This window comes from Polypterus senegalus, chromosome 15, assembly GCF_016835505.1.
Source record: "Polypterus senegalus isolate Bchr_013 chromosome 15, ASM1683550v1, whole genome shotgun sequence".
NCBI classification, from domain to species: domain Eukaryota; kingdom Metazoa; phylum Chordata; class Cladistia; order Polypteriformes; family Polypteridae; genus Polypterus; species Polypterus senegalus.
Window position 1 is genome coordinate 19,696,972 of NC_053168.1, and position 18,077 is coordinate 19,715,048.

Genomic DNA, 18,077 nt, shown 5'->3' on the forward strand with positions numbered 1-18,077 from the left:
GAGCAGAGTAATGAGTTTCAGATGAGACTTCCCCATTGCGGCGTAGGCTTTATGAACTGAGCCAGACTGCTGACGGTTTACTTCAATGTATCAAAGTCATGGTGGTATTGGTTTCATGTGGGTGATTTGCGTTATAAATAAGCTGAGACGAGCTTCATAAATCAAGTGCTAAGCACGGGACTGGCTTAAACATTGGTGTAAATGGGACCTCAGACAGAATGGACGTGTGCAACGTGTAATCAAATAATTACAAGACCCCTCCACCTTATTGCTCCAAACTGATCGCGGTGGAGATTATCGATTTAATGCAGCATATAGCATGGCGGACCAGGGAGGGGGCTATGAAGAGTGAGTGTTTGCAATGGCTGGCATGATTGGGAGTTCACAGGAGGTCCCCTCCACCTTACTGCTCCAAACCGATTGTGGTGGACATTATCGCTTCAATGTGGCGTATAGCACGGCGGACCAGGGAGTGGGCTGTGAAGAGTGAGGCTTTGCAAAGCGTGGCATGATCTGGGAGGACCCTTCCACCTTATTGCTCCAAACCGATCGTCGTGTAGATTATTGCTTTGATGCGTTGCGTGATCCAAGTATGTTCTTATCAGATGCTGCTCAGGGATGACAGGCCTTTTAAATACATTCTAGAGTTCAGGGGGTATAAGGTTTAGGGTTAGGGTACACAACCTTGAGGTGTTGATCAATGACCTGCTGTCCTTCACTGGGCACACTGCAACTGTCTCTTGGTCTTATAGATCTAAGCTGTGTGACATCCACAAGATCAGACCATGCATTATCTGACTGAATACGCAGCTCAGTCCCTGGACCAGGCCTTGGTTCTTGTCACGTCTGGAGTACAGAAACTCTCTGCTGGCAGGAGAACCAGCACGTGTCACCAAGCCACTACAGATGATTCAAAATGCAGCAATAGGCATGTCTAGTGTTCAACCAGCTGAGGTGGGCACATGTTGCTCCTCTTATCAGATCACTAATCTCCCTCGAGCAGCACATATTAAGTTCAAGTTCAACCCATATATGACGAGACAGATCTGAGGTCCTCTGCTCCTTCTTGACCAGTCAGGTCTGCTAGTGGATGGTGCCCAGTGGTGCCATCACTGCATGGTATCCAGCCCATCTCCATCCAACATTCTGCCTTCCTCAGTGTGTTTTAAGAAGCAGTTGACGACTCTCTTATTTGGCAAGTTTCAGTCCAACTGATATTAGCCTTTCGATTTTATAATTTAGGATTTGTAACTCAGTTGTATTTTGTTCTGAGCTCTTCACTTGTGATTATCAATTTTTCACCCTAACCTTGAAATGCTTGTTTCCCAGTCCACCAAACCAACATTTGCTCCATTATGTTGAAATTTTGCGGAAGTCGCTTTGAATAAAGATGTCTGATAAGCAAATAAATGTAAATGTAGGTGTCACCAGGGTGCACTGTAACCTGATGGTTCCATAATTTTGTTATCCTAACCCCAATCCAGAGCTGATTTAAACACAGTCAACAACCTAACACAGTCGGAGAGCCGAGCTGAGTAGAGCCATGACATGGAGACCTCCAGGAGGTAAGCACCATGATCTGGTGATCCTAAGACTTCACAGGCCCAACTTGGACATCAGAGCTGATTTAGAAGATAGCTAGGAAGTAACATCAAGATAAGGTTCACGCAACGGTAGGATTTTGCGGTTATCAAAATTTGCCAAGGATGCCAGCCATTTGAAGTACACTTCAGAGCTAAAGGGGTGCAGTGAATTTAAAGACCACTGGGAGCACTGTGACTTTCTTGACCAACCAGAACCCCACAACCAGGGTAGTCTCCTAGTATCACTGAGCTAAGCAACCGCTTAAGGGCCCCCATAGTCCATGTCCAACAGTCACGCAGAACAGAGGGGTTAGGGCTGCAAAAGGGCTAGAAATGGCAGTGCCCAAAAGTGATTTAAGGGATACCTGGGAAGGAGTATTAAGAACGTAGCAGAGAGTCAGAAGGTGAGGGTAAGCACAGGCTTACTAGTGGGGAGCGGTGGAGGCCAGATACAGAGAGAAGGTGCTCGGGCAAGCTCTCTGTTGATATGCCAGTCATGGCCTCCCTTTTATTCACTTCACACTTTTATTCTTCATTTGTCTGTCGTTATTTTGGTAACACTTTTCACCTTACAAGTGACAGGTCCGATTGCAATTGCTTCCATATTACCACAGTTTGGTTTGGATTTCTTCACAGAGGGTTGCACAGGGAGGCCATGACAGAGATTTAAATGGCAGTCATGGACCTGAACCCGACCTAAAATCAAACTGTTACACTTCCAGCTCAGACAGTCGATAATCTTGTTTTATATAGCGCCTATTGAGCAGCATCCAGTGGCACAACGAAGGGACGCGCATTAGAAGGTCCAGTAGATCAGGCCGGTGAGACTCCAGTAACGAATCTGAGATGACATCTTCTGTAATCCGCAGGTTTTGTTTTTTATGTTTTGCATTACTGAGCGACAGTGTGGGCCGTTCAGTGAAATCTGCATTGTCATCCTGCCAGGTTTTGAATGTCTTGCCCAGGTAGGCACCATCCATCATTTAGGAACAAGCTCAGTAAAACAAAAATTAACCTGAAGGTGTTAAAATGTGCAGGCAAACCAGAGGCTGGGGACAACCTGCGTCGCACCAAGAAACGAACAAGACGCAGCTCTGATGAGCAACCCAATTGTGTTCTATAAAATGCGATTGCTAAAAAGTGAAGCTCTTTGTAACGTTCTTCCATTTCCTTCTTTCTTCCCAGCTATTAAGAGAGCCAACTACATTAATTTAGTGAAATGTTATTAACCACAAGCCACATGAAACGCAACTGCTTCGTGTATCGCACTGGCGGATCTTTTTATTCCTGAAATCCGTTTTGTGTGTGCAGAGGGTCCAGATGTCATTTTGCATTTTTATAGCCCAAAGACATCCTCTGTAGGGAGAAGAGGCCCAAGGACGCAGAAACCAGAGCCTCGCCAATTTGCTGCTCTCATAAAATCTTAAAAAATAATTGCCGGCTCATATTCAGTTTCAAAGTACGGGAATGTTTATCCCGGTGAGCTTCTTGTTCTTTATTCCAAAGTGACTTAAGAGAATGAATATGGTCACCCGTAGGGGTTTTGAGGGGCAGCGCTTTAGTGGTCACATTTTTGCAGTTTGGCCTTTAATGAGGTATTTTAGTTGTCTGTCATGCAAAAGTAAGAAACAGGTGCATCCGCTCTGGAGACCACGCGGCTGACGAGAATTATAGCAGCAGGGTCTGCTTGGACTTACAGCAACGCAGACGCACATCCATCACTAAATGGCGAGAACTGAACTGCCAAGCCACCTGACCCACATCATTGGGGGCAGTAAAGCAGAGTGCCCTCACAGACATGAGAAAGATGGGCACAATGCATGCAGACAGTGATCAGGGCGGGTGGGCAGGGGTAGAGGCAGTACTGGGGGCAAAAGAAACGAAAAGAAAAACCGCTGGACATCACAAAGATGTGCCAACGAGAAGGTGCCCCAGAAGGGAAGCACTGCTGCCTTGTGTAGGTTTACAGTCGTGTTCTGCCATGAGAGCATCTTGAAGGACGCTGCGTCACATAATATAAAGCAAAGTCCACCAGTCTTTGTCGTACCCACGTGTGCTTAGGGGGCTCAGTCAAGTGAGGTGACCCTGGAGTGACGGATGTCGGCTTGTCTTCGTTTATGTGATGGGATCGACTAACCGCACAACTCCAAGTGTCATTAAATGCCCACTAAGGGGGTGTGCCTTGCGGTTTTATGTTAATGCCCACTGACAGAGTTTCTTGCTTTTGTTGTCATTTTACTTCTCTCTCATTCAGCCTTTATAAAAGCCGGCTGCTTATTTTTAGTTTTCTTGAGGAGGTCACCAGATGCGGATGAGAGAGCAGCCTCTTTTTTTTTGTTTTTCCTTCTTCTCCTTTAGCCTTTTAGTTGCCAATTCGGCCGTCTGATAGACTGTAGCTGTTTAGCAGTTGAAACAACAAAATTAGAACGCATCTTTGTATTTCAAGGTCACAATAACATTGCAGTGTCTTTCATTTGATGTTTTGGAGTTTCTGTGTTGTGGTTTTTCAAATGTCTCTCCAATCTTTTGCATTATCTTATTCTCGCTGGGAAACTGTCACGAAGAGCCACCCACAGGGAATGAGCAAGAAACTCGACATCAAGGTCTGTAATAGTAAATCAATCGGAAAAACTGGACTGAAATGAACAGTTTACTAAATGTAATGGTAAATCTAGTCTCTCTATTATGAAACGAAATCCTGGGACGAGACTTTTTCAAAGAGATAATTTCAAGTCCCGCGAGACAAGACTTTTGCTAGGAGATGTTTTCAAGTCACGTCCTCCTCTCAATCATATTCAAGCATGCCCACGGTCCAATCACTTGTCATTCGTGTGAATGCTTTTGACAGACTCACTTCCTGCGCCCTCAGCTCATATAATTTTTTACATTTTCCTTATTTTAAGTCGTTTATGAAAAGCCCTCCATTTCATCCTTTAAAGAAGCTTTTCTGGACAGTTTTTTTAGACAAACAATCTATGTGTTTCATTCATAATAGTCCATTTCAGGACAATAATTCTATATTATCTAGATGACATGTCAATGACTAAATAAAGAAGAAAAGGCAACGCTTCTTAAAGAGGTCCAAAGAATAAAAAATAAATAATAATACTAATTGCAAATTTGGAAAATTAAGAAAGCAATCAGCTCAGACAAAGTGGAACTGAAAACCTAGGAGGTCCAAGCGTGGACAGAAATAAAAGACAAAGAGTAGAAGACAAAGTAGAACGTCGTAAAGAGGTCCAAAAACATTGGCGAGGTACACATGCAGAGCAGGTTAGAAATGATGAAAGTAGTAAAATTCAGAAGTCTCAAAACACTGATAGTAAATATCACATTAGCTATAACAAATGGAAATTATTACTCGGTGAAATAACGGAACAGCTAAAGGAGATTGAATATATGGACATAGGTGATATGCCAGAAGTATGTAGATATTGATTGGCTTTAAACTTTAACTCGGAGACTTGTAGATCGTCTAATTCGTGTTGCCATCGGAGAAAAGTAGCATTTCTTCCCAATGAAGAGGCGTATCCGCGAGAATTAAAAGATTTATGGTTTGGTGTATGTTTTTACTGAAGTTTTACAGGAAAAGTATAAGTTTAGAAAGTATGATAAATTCCATGCCAAACAGAACAAAAACATATAACGCAACAAATACCTCTAACTCAACATGAAACATCGTTTTCTTTCAATTTACTACATTTTATTATTTTTTACTATGGTTGATTACTCACTGTAATATAAAATAGTTAGTTCTATTATGCATATGTAACAATTCCCATGAAAATAACAATCTGTTTAAATTATACATCCGCTTCCCCATACCCGGGGGTTGGCGAGCGAAGCAAGCAGTGGACAGAGCCCCCTAGTTGTTTAAAGATAAATGAAAACATAATAAATCAACCGTAACTGAAGAAGAACAAAGGTCTAATGTGATTGGTATGTAAAGTACTCGACTTAAATTAACATTAAATTACCAGCAAATAAAAATCATAATATACATAGGGGGTGTTTTGTCTTGGTAGAGTTCTCTATTACTCTACTTCCCCCTTTTGTATTATTAATGTGTAGCCTTTGTCAGAATGCCTCGAATATCACAGACTTGCCGCTGTTTATCAGGTATTGTACCATATAACTTCTCCCCACCTTCCCTTCTACATGTATAACCTCAGGCAGTTAGGTGTAGTAAAAGACAAGCAGGAGTTAAGTTACAATTTAAATAATGTATTATTGATAATAATCATAAATAATAACAATATGCAAAGTACATTTGAATATTGGCAACCGTACAACCTGATAAATGGTGATGTGTAGTTTTTCAGGTGGCACACAGACTTGTTAGTTACTTTAAAAGTCTCTAGTTAAGGCATCATTTGTGGTCCGCTTTCTTCAGAACAGGCCACACGCCTGTCTTAATATGGCTGTCGAGCTGTGCTCTCCATTGTGTTGTCCTTTTCAATTCATGGTATGAGATGGTCATTCAGCAGTTTGGTATGAGAGAGAGAGAGCTGGGTAAAGCAAGCAAATTTATAGGTTTTCTGTCCAACCCCTAGAGCCAATAGGACGTCGTGGTACTTAAAGGCTTCTGATACAAGCCAGGTTCCAAACAGCCATACTTCAGACCAATGGGGGCACAGAATACCCTCACACCTGCCCTCCAAACCAAGTGTTAAGGTGAAGCTTGGCAGTTAGGCAGACTGGCTTTCCTTTGGAGGTTGAGAAACTTTAGCAGAGAAACATTTACCAAACTGGTTTTAGGTACTTTCTCTCTCCCCCGTATCGTAAAATTCATTTTCCTGACTTAGTCCTGGGGGGACATGAATTCTTCTCACTAATGTAACACTAATATTACATTGCTTTGCCTCAGTTACAAATAAAGACATACAAAATATTTATCAAGTTGTATGCAAAATTCCACATCACAACAGGGGGATCAGAAATAAAGCTGATACATCTTCTTCAAAACTGAAGCATTTCCAGAATAACTCAAAGCTCTCACAAATCCAAACCAAGTCGCTTTACTTAATATCTCAAGGAGGAAAAATGCTGAACTATGGAAATAATTACACTAACTGGTCAAATTATTAGGACCACCTGGGCACCTGCTTTTTTATGCAGTGATCGTATCAGCCAGTGATGTGGCAGCAGCGCGGTGCAGTGAACAAAATCCCACAGATTCAGATCAGGAGCTTCAGTTCATGTTCACGTCAAACACCAGAATGGGGAAAAGTGTAATCTCAGTGATTTTTACTGTGGCATGATTGTTGCCACCAGACAGCCTGGTGTGCGCATTTCTGTAACTGCAGATCTCCTGGGATTTTCATGCATCCCAGTCTCTGGAGTTTACTCTGAATGGTGTGATAAACAGAAAACATTCCGTGAGCAGCAGGTCTGTGGTCAGAAATGCCTTGTTGGTGAGAGGTCTGGTCAAAGGATAATGGCCAGGCTGGTTCAAGCCAACAGAAAGACTACAGTAACTCAGATGACCACTCTGTACAGCTGTGGTGAGCAGAACAACATCTCAAAATGCACAACACAGCAAATTTCAAGTAGGATGGGCTGCAACAGAAGAAGATCACTTCAGGCTCCACTGCTGTCAGCCAAGAACAGAAGGCTGAGGCTACAGTGGGCACAGGCTCACCAAAACATGGCAGTTGAAGACAGGAAGAACATGGCCTGGTCTGATGAATCTCAACATCCAAATGCCGGTGTTATGTCTTTCTTGTTCATTTCAGAGCACCTTGTTCATTTCTCAATGTTAATAGTGTTATTCATTTAGTTTCTATGTTACTTCTGTATCTTCCTTTATGTTCCATGTGTTTTGGAGACTGTCCCATAAGAGGCAGGGCCAGCTGCCCATCACCATCAAGGGACAGCCCTCAGCTCTATAAAGGCTGAGGAAAACCCACAGTCCCTTGCAGTTCATTGTGACTGCACCCCTGGCATGCTGTGTTCTTTTGTGCTGTTGTGAGTTTCTGGACATTTTGAACCTTTGTTTTGTGCTATGACTTGTTTATGTTTTTGAAAGTGTTTGCTGTTTCAGGCAACTCCTTTTGCCTTTTGTGCTGTTTGGGACTTTGAATATTACAGAGCATTTTGTGAAGATAAATAGTTTTATTCTATAAAGATTCTTCATTGCCCTATTCACACTTGACTGTGTTTTCCCCTCTAGTAGGCATTTTGAGTAATTAATGGGACATTTGTGCTTGAGAACTCTTTAGTTCATAACAGTAATAGTCTTTCAAGCATCCCAGAGGGCTCTGTAAGCATGTGCTAACTGTGCTGGACTGATTATTGTGGCCAAAAATGTGACCTGAGCAGTGAGGCAGCAATGCTAACCACTGCACCACCATGCCACAAATAAAAAAAAGAGACAAATGGAGCAATAACCACAAACAAACAAAATACAACAAACAATCAACAGCGTGTGTGTGTGTATTTGTGTGTGTGTGTGTGTGTGTGTGTGTGTATATATATATATATACAGTATATATATATATATATATATATATATATATACACACACACAATAAACTGGCCGGTGAGTGTTCCTAGCTGACAGACCAGGTAACATTTTTCCAATCTTCTGTTGTCCAATTTTGTTGAGCCTGTGCCAATTGTACCCTCAGTTTCCTGTTCTTATCTGACAGGACTGGCCCCCGGTGTGGTCTCCTGCTGCTGTAGCCCACCTGCTTCAAGGTCTGACGTGTTGTGTGTTCAGAGATGCTCTTCTGCATACCTCAGTTGTAGCAAGTACTTTCTATCAGCTCGAACCAGTCTGGCCATTCACCTCTAGCATCAACAGGACATTTTCATCCAGAGAACTGCCACTCACTGGATATTTTCCCTTTTTCTCACCATTCTGATGTGTTGTGTGTTCAGAGATGCTCTTTTGCATACCTCAGTTGTAACAAGTGCTTTTTTGAGTTCCTGTTGCCTTTCTATCAGCTCTGACCAGTCTGACCATTCTCCTCTGAACCTCTGGCATCAACAAGGCATTTTCGCCCAGAGAGCTGCCACTCATTGGATATTTTTCCCTTTTTCTGACCGTTCTCTGTAAACCCTAGAGATGATTGTGTGAAAATCCCAGTAGATCAGCAGGTTCTGATCCATTCAGATCAGATTGTCCGGCACCAACAACCATGCCATGTTCAAAGTCACTCCACTCCCCTGTCTTCCCCATTCTGATGCTCAGTTTGAACGTCAGTAGGTCGTCTTGACAATGTCTACAGGCTGAAATGCATTGAGTTGCTGCCATGTGATCGGCTGATTAGACATTTGCATTAACAAGCAGTTGACCAGCAGTGTACCTAATAGAGTGGCCGGTGTGTGTGTGTGTGTATACACATTTGCTCACAGAATTCCACTCTTGGAGCACACATACCATGGGCTCATTTCATTGTTTCAAGTCGCAGGTCCATGCAGCTTGCACATCTATTTTGTTTCCAATCTACTGTATCTGAGTAGATACTTTGCACTTTTTCTATCATCAAGAAGACAGAATGCTTTAACAATAATAGTAAATCTTTTGCTATTACTTCTTTTTTTGGACTCGGGGAAGGAGAATGGGGATTGCTCCATTAAGGCTTGTTTTGACTTGTACCTGCGGCACATGGCTAATTATGCGTCCTTAATTAGCCATGCTATGCATTAAGTCACTGAAGGTGCACCCAGGGATCAGATGTATCTATCCTGTGTCAGTACTCATAATATTGTCATTATGGTGGGTTATAGTAACCCTCAAATGAAAATTTAGCAAATTTATTTATTTATTTATTTTAACACATATGAGGTGTAAATCTGGCTGGATCCGGTCGTGGCTTCATGCACGTGCATAACAGCTTGAGCAGCAGACTTACAGTATGCATACGTGAAAGTTTTCTGCTCGTGGCAGTTACAGTTCCATGATGTTACGCTGACCTTGCAATGCATCATGGGGCACTGGGAATAAACATTCATCTAGGCCAGTCGCACAGCGAATGTACAGGAAACTATTCAGCAAATAAGGTCACCAGGGAACACAGCATGTTCTCTGTGAAAAATACTTCAGTAACTTTCACAGATCAACACCTTTAATCAGCAGCCAATAAGTAAACCTTGTAAAGTGAGTCAGTTAAAGGAGGATCCATAATCTGCAGTAACTGGCAACTGAAGAAGACAGCATTGGCCACTGCAGCCCTGCAGAATGTTGTTGTGACCAGGTGAGTACCAAAAACACTTCCAGAAATGCCCACTAGAGGGGCACATCACATGAAAACTCCTAGTGCTGATTGCAAATGCAGGATCCTCACAAAAAGCTCTGTTACAAAGTGAAGCTCTGAGGAGCAAATAACAACAACAACGTTTATTTCTGTAGCACATTTTCATATAGCTGATGGAGCTCAAAGTGCTTTACAAGATGAAGAAAGAATAAAGAAAAATATAAAAAAAGATTAGGCAATACTAAGTAACTGAGTAAAGTAAGGTCCGATGGCCAGGGAGGACAGAAATAAAAAATAAAAAAAATCCAGAGGGATGGAGAAAAAAAAAATCTGCAGGGGTTCTGATACCACGAGACCACCCAGCCCCCCTAACATTAATGATCTCACTCAGTCCTCTTGGTTTGCAGGCTTCACGTGGAAAAATTAGACAGTGATGGTCATGTGGACCTCTGGCCTTCAATCCATCAATGTAGGGACTGCACAGTGCCCTGATCAGGTGGCATACAATGCCTGCAATAGGGAATTCCAAAATATTCCCAATACGGAATACCAAAAAATAGCCAGGAAACGGAGAAAAAAAAAAAAAAGAGGTCAGGCAGTCCAGAAAATCGAAAATTAGACAAGCACAGCAAAACCACAAGAAACATTTGAAATGAACTTTTAAGAACTGTGGGAGAGAGTGTGGGTCAGATCCTAGCAGGGATTGTCAGGTGGTCCTGCCTCTTGGGGACCACCCACAGAATACATGCAACATAACACAGGCTAAGAAAATACAGCAAACTGTTAACAAAAATAACATGAACAACTCATGGATCTGAACCCCAAACCGGTAGAGAGGAACCTTAGCCGAAATATAACAAGTGTCACGTTGAGACCCCGACTGATCATCTTTCTTTTGGATCACACAGAAAGGCTGCATGGAAATGATTAACAGAAAAACCATTCCGAGAAGACAAATCAACAGTGTGTAAATGTCAAGTTTTCCAGTAAAACTGAGTTAAGTTTCATCTCTTTCATGCATCCCCTGCGTTAACTAATATCCTTGTTTGTCATTTGCTCCGGAAAAAAAATCACAGTTTAATATCAGCGTCTAAATGTAAATGAGAGTCCCACATGTCAGGGAGTGCAGCTGCCATCATGGCGCTCGGCTGCAGACTATCAAATTGACTTAACTGGCCTGTTAATTGCCATGGGAGAAAGGCCTGTTGTTGGCATTCTGTAATTTCATTTAGAGCAATTTTTTTCCAATGACACCGGAGTGCAGTTTAAGGCTGGTTAAGAGTAAATTTCATGCAGATGTTGAAAAGTGTTTTTCTGCCTGGAGAGCTGTAAATATGCGGGAGCATGTGTAGCCGAAAGCAGCACCTTGGGGACTTGGACACTCCGCTTGACATTTTTTTGCACACACTAGTTGAATGGAAACAAGTAAGCCGTGTTGAGCTAAATATCCTTTTTCTTGTAAATTGTATTTTTATTTAAATACTCAGACCATCTTAATCTAATTCAGGGTCACTGAGGGTTGGAGCCTATCATAGTAGCATTGTCCTCAAAGCCTTGGAATGGGCGTCCATACACTGCATGGTCCACACAGTTACACTCTGGAACTGCCAATGAAGCGATATATCTGTCCTTGTTGGCATGTCAGTGAGGAGGCTGCACATTCTACAATTCAGCTCGGGTCAAGTGGCCTTATTGTGGCCTTATTGTCATACCATCTATACACCCTATTGCAGCATACGGTGGTACGAAATAACAGAAGGGCAGTGCAACTTAAACACAGGACGAGTGCAAGACAAGTAAAGAACAATACTATCTACTCTCTAAGAAAACGCAAAGCTCTGTGTGTGTGTCCGTCCAGCCCTTACAAGCAATCTGATAGGTCGGTTTGGCTTTAGTGACATAATCAAAAGAGGAGGAGCAAGTGTGAGACGCACAAGGCAGGAAGTATAAAAGCAGGTGGGTGGTGAGTCTTAAGATGTTAGTTTTAGCAGGGCAACGGCGAGCACACGAGGATACTGAGGAAAGGTGATGTAGGGCATGAGAGGGCAAATATTTTTACATGTATTCTTCTATTACCTGTCTTTGACAGTCATCATAACTAGTATTAGATAAATAAATAGAGGGAAATTATAGGTAACGAGAAGCCATGAGCGAACTCCACAGTGTTCGTTTCGCCTCGAGTTCAGAGAAATCACACAAGTGTTTGCAAATATCGATGAACATGCGAAATGCATTGATGTCAATTAGGGAAGGACTAACTGAAGTAGATTTGAGTGGATTATAATGGTGCAATCATCTTTAAAGTGATCCCGAGGGCTGGGGACACGTCTGCTAACTATACTGGACCGATTATTATGGATAAAAAGGTTGAACTGAGCTGTGAGACAGCAATGCCAACCACTGCATCATCGGGCCTCCGTGATATCAAAGAATAAAAAAACACAGTCAGGGACATGCCATCATATATTTCATCAAAGCAAAGTCTAAATGCCAAAATTGTAGTCAAAAGTCAGAAATATATGTAGGTAGGCAGAAAATTCAAAGTGCCGTATCATGGCTGAACTCACGCCCTGGCTCGTTCTGTTTTTTTGAAGTTGTGCCAAAGGCTCTCCAAACTGTCTGTGCTGATGCTTTGCGCTTTCTCTTCTATCAGAAACATGGAAACGTCTTGTAAATAGTAATAAATCTTTCGTTATTATTAATATTTCATAGAATCTCCTGTGTTTCGTAATTTGTTTTTTTATCTCCACGTGGCTAATTATGCATGCATAGGGCACGCGCCACCTTCTCTTATACTGACTCGGAACCCGAACATCGACCTGCACATTTGGCGACAAGTACAGATAACTCGTTATTCATGCTGTATATGTTTGATAAAAATAACATTTTCAGAACCCGCATTATGAACTTATCTGGTTGACACCACTAACTAAATCCCACAGGGTCTGTAATTCTAGTGATCAGCATTATATACCCAGGTGGGCGGACCCGTGCAATGTTGGGTGTTATAGGAATGTCTTGCTGGCCTCGCAAAGCATTATGGGGCGATGAGGAAAAAACATTCTCCTAAACTGGCCAAATTATCAGTAAATAATTCAACAAACAAGGGGCAAACGCAGCAAATTTGCTGTAAATTACACTTTGGTGAAAGTAATGAGTAGATAGCAATTAATACATTGAAGTAAATAGTAATAAATAAATAATAACAACACCTAATAATAAAAACAACAGCAGTGTCAAGTATAACAACAGCTTTGCATATAAAAGGTACTAGGCGAAGATCAGAGAGCAGGGGGACAACACAGAGTTCAGATGAACTGCTTCAGATGCCACATTACCTTTTTACAAGTGGGACAAAGGGTCCATGGGAAGGGTGGGAGCGGTCCTTCATAAGGCTTTATAGATGCAACGCTTCATAAAGATGTCCCGGAGACCTTTCCTGCTGTGAACACTAGCCATTGTAGGACCTTACTGTCAGAGACACTGCAGTTCCCAAACCAGAAGGTGATGCAGCTAGTCAGAACACTCGCAATGATGGTCCCCTGTAGAATGGGGTGAGCCTTCTTGGCTATGGAGGTGGTGTTAATTGTCCAGATGGGCTCAGTTGCCAGGTGCACACCAAGGAGTTTGGTACTCTCCACCATGGTGGAGGCATTGATATGCCGTGGGGTAGAGGACAGCATGGGACTTCCTGAAGTCAACAATCATCTTGTCCACGTTAAGAGACAGACTGTTGTACTTGTGCCACTCCCACGTGTGTGTGGGTTTTTCTCCTGGTGCTCCCCCTTTTTGTTTAAGAACGTTTGAAAAATTGCAACAAGAACAGGCCCTTCAAGAAGCCTGTCCATTCTGTACTCCTCGATTGTCCAAAGTAACATCAAGTTATGCTCTGAAGGTCCCTAAATCATGCTGTCCACCACACTACTTGGTCACTTATTTCATGCGTCTATTGTTCTTGGCATGAAGATTAACTGAATGACCCTAAACTGGCACTGTGAAGGGCTGTTTGAGTGTGCCCTGCAGTGGTCTGGCACCCCTCTTGGATTCCTGTTTTAACCTCAAGCCAACACCAAAAGAGCAGCAGAGGTCAGGCAGCCAGGCAAGACAAGTATTGTAGTTGTGAGAGTGAAGTTCTTAACAAAAGTGCAGATTTTATTCTTATTTGTGGAAGTGTCTTTTATTTTTCTTTGACCTCTGTGACCCCTTTAAAAGCCCAATATGCATTTAGGAACTGACTTGTGTGCGCTTTACACAAGCGTAGTCACTACAGCACAAGGAACACGACATGACGGGAGTCCTGCAGGATTTTCTAGGCAGTTCAGGACACACAACCTGCACCAGCACAGATCCCATCTCCCCCTCGCCGATGTAAGTCAGTAGACACTAACCAGAAAAATGCAGCCTGCTGGCATCCTTAAAGAACCAAAAAGAATTATTAGATGAATTATCATATTGCGTTCATTTGGCATGTCTTTCAGAAGTGTGCACACTATAAAGAGCTTCATGTCGTCTTTTATTTAAAATTTCTGCACCCATTCATGCTCTACTGAAGTTGTCACCAGTCCATTAAGACACTCCGCTATCACTCAGTTTTTATCACTTTTAGCTTTGGGAAGCTTCGTTCTTGTAAAGTGTCAGGGAGGCCACTGCCTGAGAAGTGAGTGTTATAAGAATGAGTCGCCATGTTTTTGGAGTGCTCGCTCTTTCAACTGTCTCCTTTTTTTGTATTCACAGCCAGACAGTTGTGGTCATTTTAATGTGCTGCACTTCAAAGGAGGTCACCAGTGTCTCACACTACTCATTAGAACTTGTGCCAGTGCCTTAGATTCAAGGCAAGCGGCCAGAGCCACTCCTTATGATTAAAGGGAGAGCTTGGCAGGGTGACATGCACTGCCATCAAGTCCCTAATAGACCTCACAACACTTTAAAGTGGGATATTTGGCCGCCTCCACCATTGCTCAAAAGTAGGCGATTGTCTACTTTGTCCATTTGGTTGGGCCAGTGCATGTGACAGATGACATGTGTGTCATAACTGACATGTACTGTGTGTATCACGGCCACTCGGCCTGAAGCACTGTGGGAGGCAAGAGGTCATCCCTTGAGGCGACAATTATGACAGAGTGTTTTGACTGTTTGTTTTATAAGTGCACTAAAAGCACTTTTCTTATGCCAAATCAACACAATTAAAGGACTGAGAACAATGAAATTACAGACCTTTACGTTCCCAGTGGAAGCGATTCAGCTATTTTCTTTCATGACTGTGTGACTGAACATCAAGAACTGTAAACTGGTTTTGTTTTGTTTGTGTGTGGAATATATATATATATATATATATATAGAGTAGTCAGATGAAGTGGTTCGGGCATTTGATCAGGATGCCTCCTGGACACCTCCCTGGTGAGGTGTTCCGGGCATGTCCAACCGGGAGGAGGCCCCGGGGAAGACCCAGGACACGCTGGAGGGACTATGTCTCCCGGCTGGCCTGGGAACACCTTGGGATTCTCCGGAAGAGCTGGAAGAAGTGGCGGGAGAGGGAAGTCTGGGCCTCTGCTTGCTGCTACCCCGCGACCCGACCCCGGATAAGCGGAAGAGGATGGATGGATGGATGGATGGATAGATATATATATATATACACTAGGCCTGCTTGCTTCGTTCGTCAACCCCCTGGCCTGCACTATGCGCCACTTCACATCTCTGCCGCTCGAATATGTGGATTTCACTTTCACCAAATAACAAATCTTTTAATTCTTGCGGATGGGCCTCTTTATTGGGAAGAAACACTAGTTTTCCCTGATGGCAGTATGAATTAGACGATCTACAAGTCTCCGACTTAAAGTTTAAAGCCAATCAATATCTACAGTGATCCCTCGCTATATCGCGCTTAGACTTTCGCGGCTTCACTCTATCGCGGATTTTAAATATAAGCACATCTAAATATATATCACGGATTTTTCGCTGGTTCGCGGATTTCTGCGGACAATGGGTCTTTTAATTTATGCTACATGCTTCCTCAGTTTGTTTGCCCTGTTCATTTCATACAAGGGACGCTATTGGCAGATGGCTGAGAAGCTACCCAATCAGAGCATGTATTACATATTACCTAAAACTCCTCAATGATATATGATGTGCTTCCCGTGCGGTGCTTGATTGTTTGCTTTTCTCTGTCTCTCTCACTCTCTCTGACATTCTCTGCGCCTGACGGAGGGGGTGTGAGCAGAGGGGCTGTTTGCACAGAGGCTGTTTGCTTAGAGGATACGGACGCTCCTCTAAAAAATGCCACTTTATCACGATGCTTCGGCATACTTAAAAGCACGTATTGATGTTTTGATTGTTTGCTTTTCTCTCTCTCTCTGACATTCTCTGCTCCTGACATGCATTCTTTGAAGAGGAGGATATGTTTGCATTCTTTTAATTGTGAGAAAGAACTGTCATCTCTGTCTTGTCATGGAGCACAGTTTAAACTTTTGACTAAAAGTCTAGAGGGCTCTAATAATGTTATATATATACATACACACACACTCACCGGCCACTTTATTAGGTACACCTGTTCATCTGCTTGTTAATGTAATTATCTAATCAGCCAATCACATGGATGTTACACTTTTTTTTTTCCTTTTCTACAGTAACTGCCAGTGAATCTGAGCCAGAAGTAAACTCTGAGAGCATACCAAACCTACAAAGTCAAGAAACGCAAGTTCAGACTCCTATTGAGTCCTCGGAAACTGAGCAGGAATCCATAGTTCAACCTGAAGAGGAGGTGGAGGAGGAGGAGGAGATAGAGGAAGAATCTCAAGAGGTTGTTGAGCCAGAGGCAGAACCAGAGCAGGGTCCGGAGCGTGAGCCAGAAGAAAGCACCGTGTTGAGTGAGAAGGAGAGACAGAATGAAGAAGTAAACGAGAAGGACAACTGTTCTGCATCCAGCATCTCCTCCGCCAGCAGCACTTTAGAGCGAGAGGAGAGGGAGGACAAGCTAGCAAATGACAGCGAGCCTGGTGAGTGTACTGCACCATGTCACACACACACACGTCAACACTCCTGTGACTCCATGATGGGAGTTTATTCAGCTGGTATAATCTGGATGCAGCCAACACAACATATAACCCCTCTAAGACAAGTTGAAATCTAAGTAATCTAAGCAGTGCACCATCTTTTGGAATGTATATTGTAATGCATGTACTAATAAAATGTATTGAATTTTTTTCATTCCAACATAAGGTGCAACAGAAACTTTTGTAGTAATAAAATGCATTGCATTAGTACTGCTTTCACACATCCCATGGCATATAACAGTGACATAGACACCAGACTCACACACAGATACACAGACAATTTCCCTTTTAATGCTTGAACCCAGCACATTGATAAAGTTACACTTTGCATTATCACCAGCGTATGGCACAGTGCTGCTGCCTCAAAGCCCCCACGGGCAGGCCTGGATTGTCCTAGCCACTGTCCACGTAGAGTTTGCTTGGTCTCCCTGTGCCTGCTGTGCATTTCACAAATGTTCCCATCAAAAACAGTTACAGTAGATGAACTGGTTAGACAATTTTGAAATAAACATGTTTGAAAAATAAACAAATAAACTGACTTAATTACTTTTCATAAGCTCACATGGCTCTGGCACAACTTATATACAGCAATGATACACAAATAGAGGACGTAAAACAAATGAGGATGGGATACAAAATAAACATGGAATGTTTTATAGAGCACATTGCAAAAAGCCAATTTACAGAACCAGTATGGTTACAATACAGCACTGAAGTGGAAAATAAATGAGATACAGAAAGACATGAATGAGATAGAGATGAAAGGCACTATATACAGGAGCAGGCACTATATAATAGATAAAGATGGCAGTGGTGTATATATCATCATCATATCTTATCACACCACTGCCGTATCCAGGTAAGAGCGGCGTCTTTAGCTTCCTTAAGATCTTCATTGGTACATGTAGGGCTTTGGGAATATTCATGGAGAATGGGGTCCATTGTTTGGGTGGGCTCACCACAGGGACATTCAGCGCTTGTTGTGAGGCCCCATCTAAATAGGTTGTCCTTTGTTTTGCCCACCTTTGACCTAACTCGGTTAAGCGCAACCCAGTCTTTCCTTGAGGTGTAGGAAGAGCTTGATTGGGAGGGCTACAGTCAGTCTCTCGCCTCCTCTTGAGCCTATGTTTTGTGGACTGCTTTGGATTAAGGGGTTCCACTGTGATTTACCTCCTGATGATGGTGAAGTGAGTGTCTGGAGTCCATCAGTTGCTTGAACCATTCTACTCTTGAACTACTATTCG

General features: G+C 42.7%; 1 protein-coding gene across 7 annotated transcripts in view; it reads left to right on the plus strand.

The window, feature by feature from the left end:
• LOC120515588 (FH1/FH2 domain-containing protein 3-like) overlaps positions 1-18,077 on the plus strand; it is a 674,713-nt gene that overhangs the window by 581,890 nt on the left and 74,746 nt on the right. For all 7 annotated transcript variants that reach the window (XM_039736692.1, XM_039736693.1, XM_039736696.1 and 4 more), the window contains one exon: positions 16,408-16,776. In XM_039736692.1, coding sequence (XP_039592626.1) covers positions 16,408-16,776 — 369 coding nt within the window. The remainder of the gene's footprint in view (positions 1-16,407; positions 16,777-18,077) is intronic.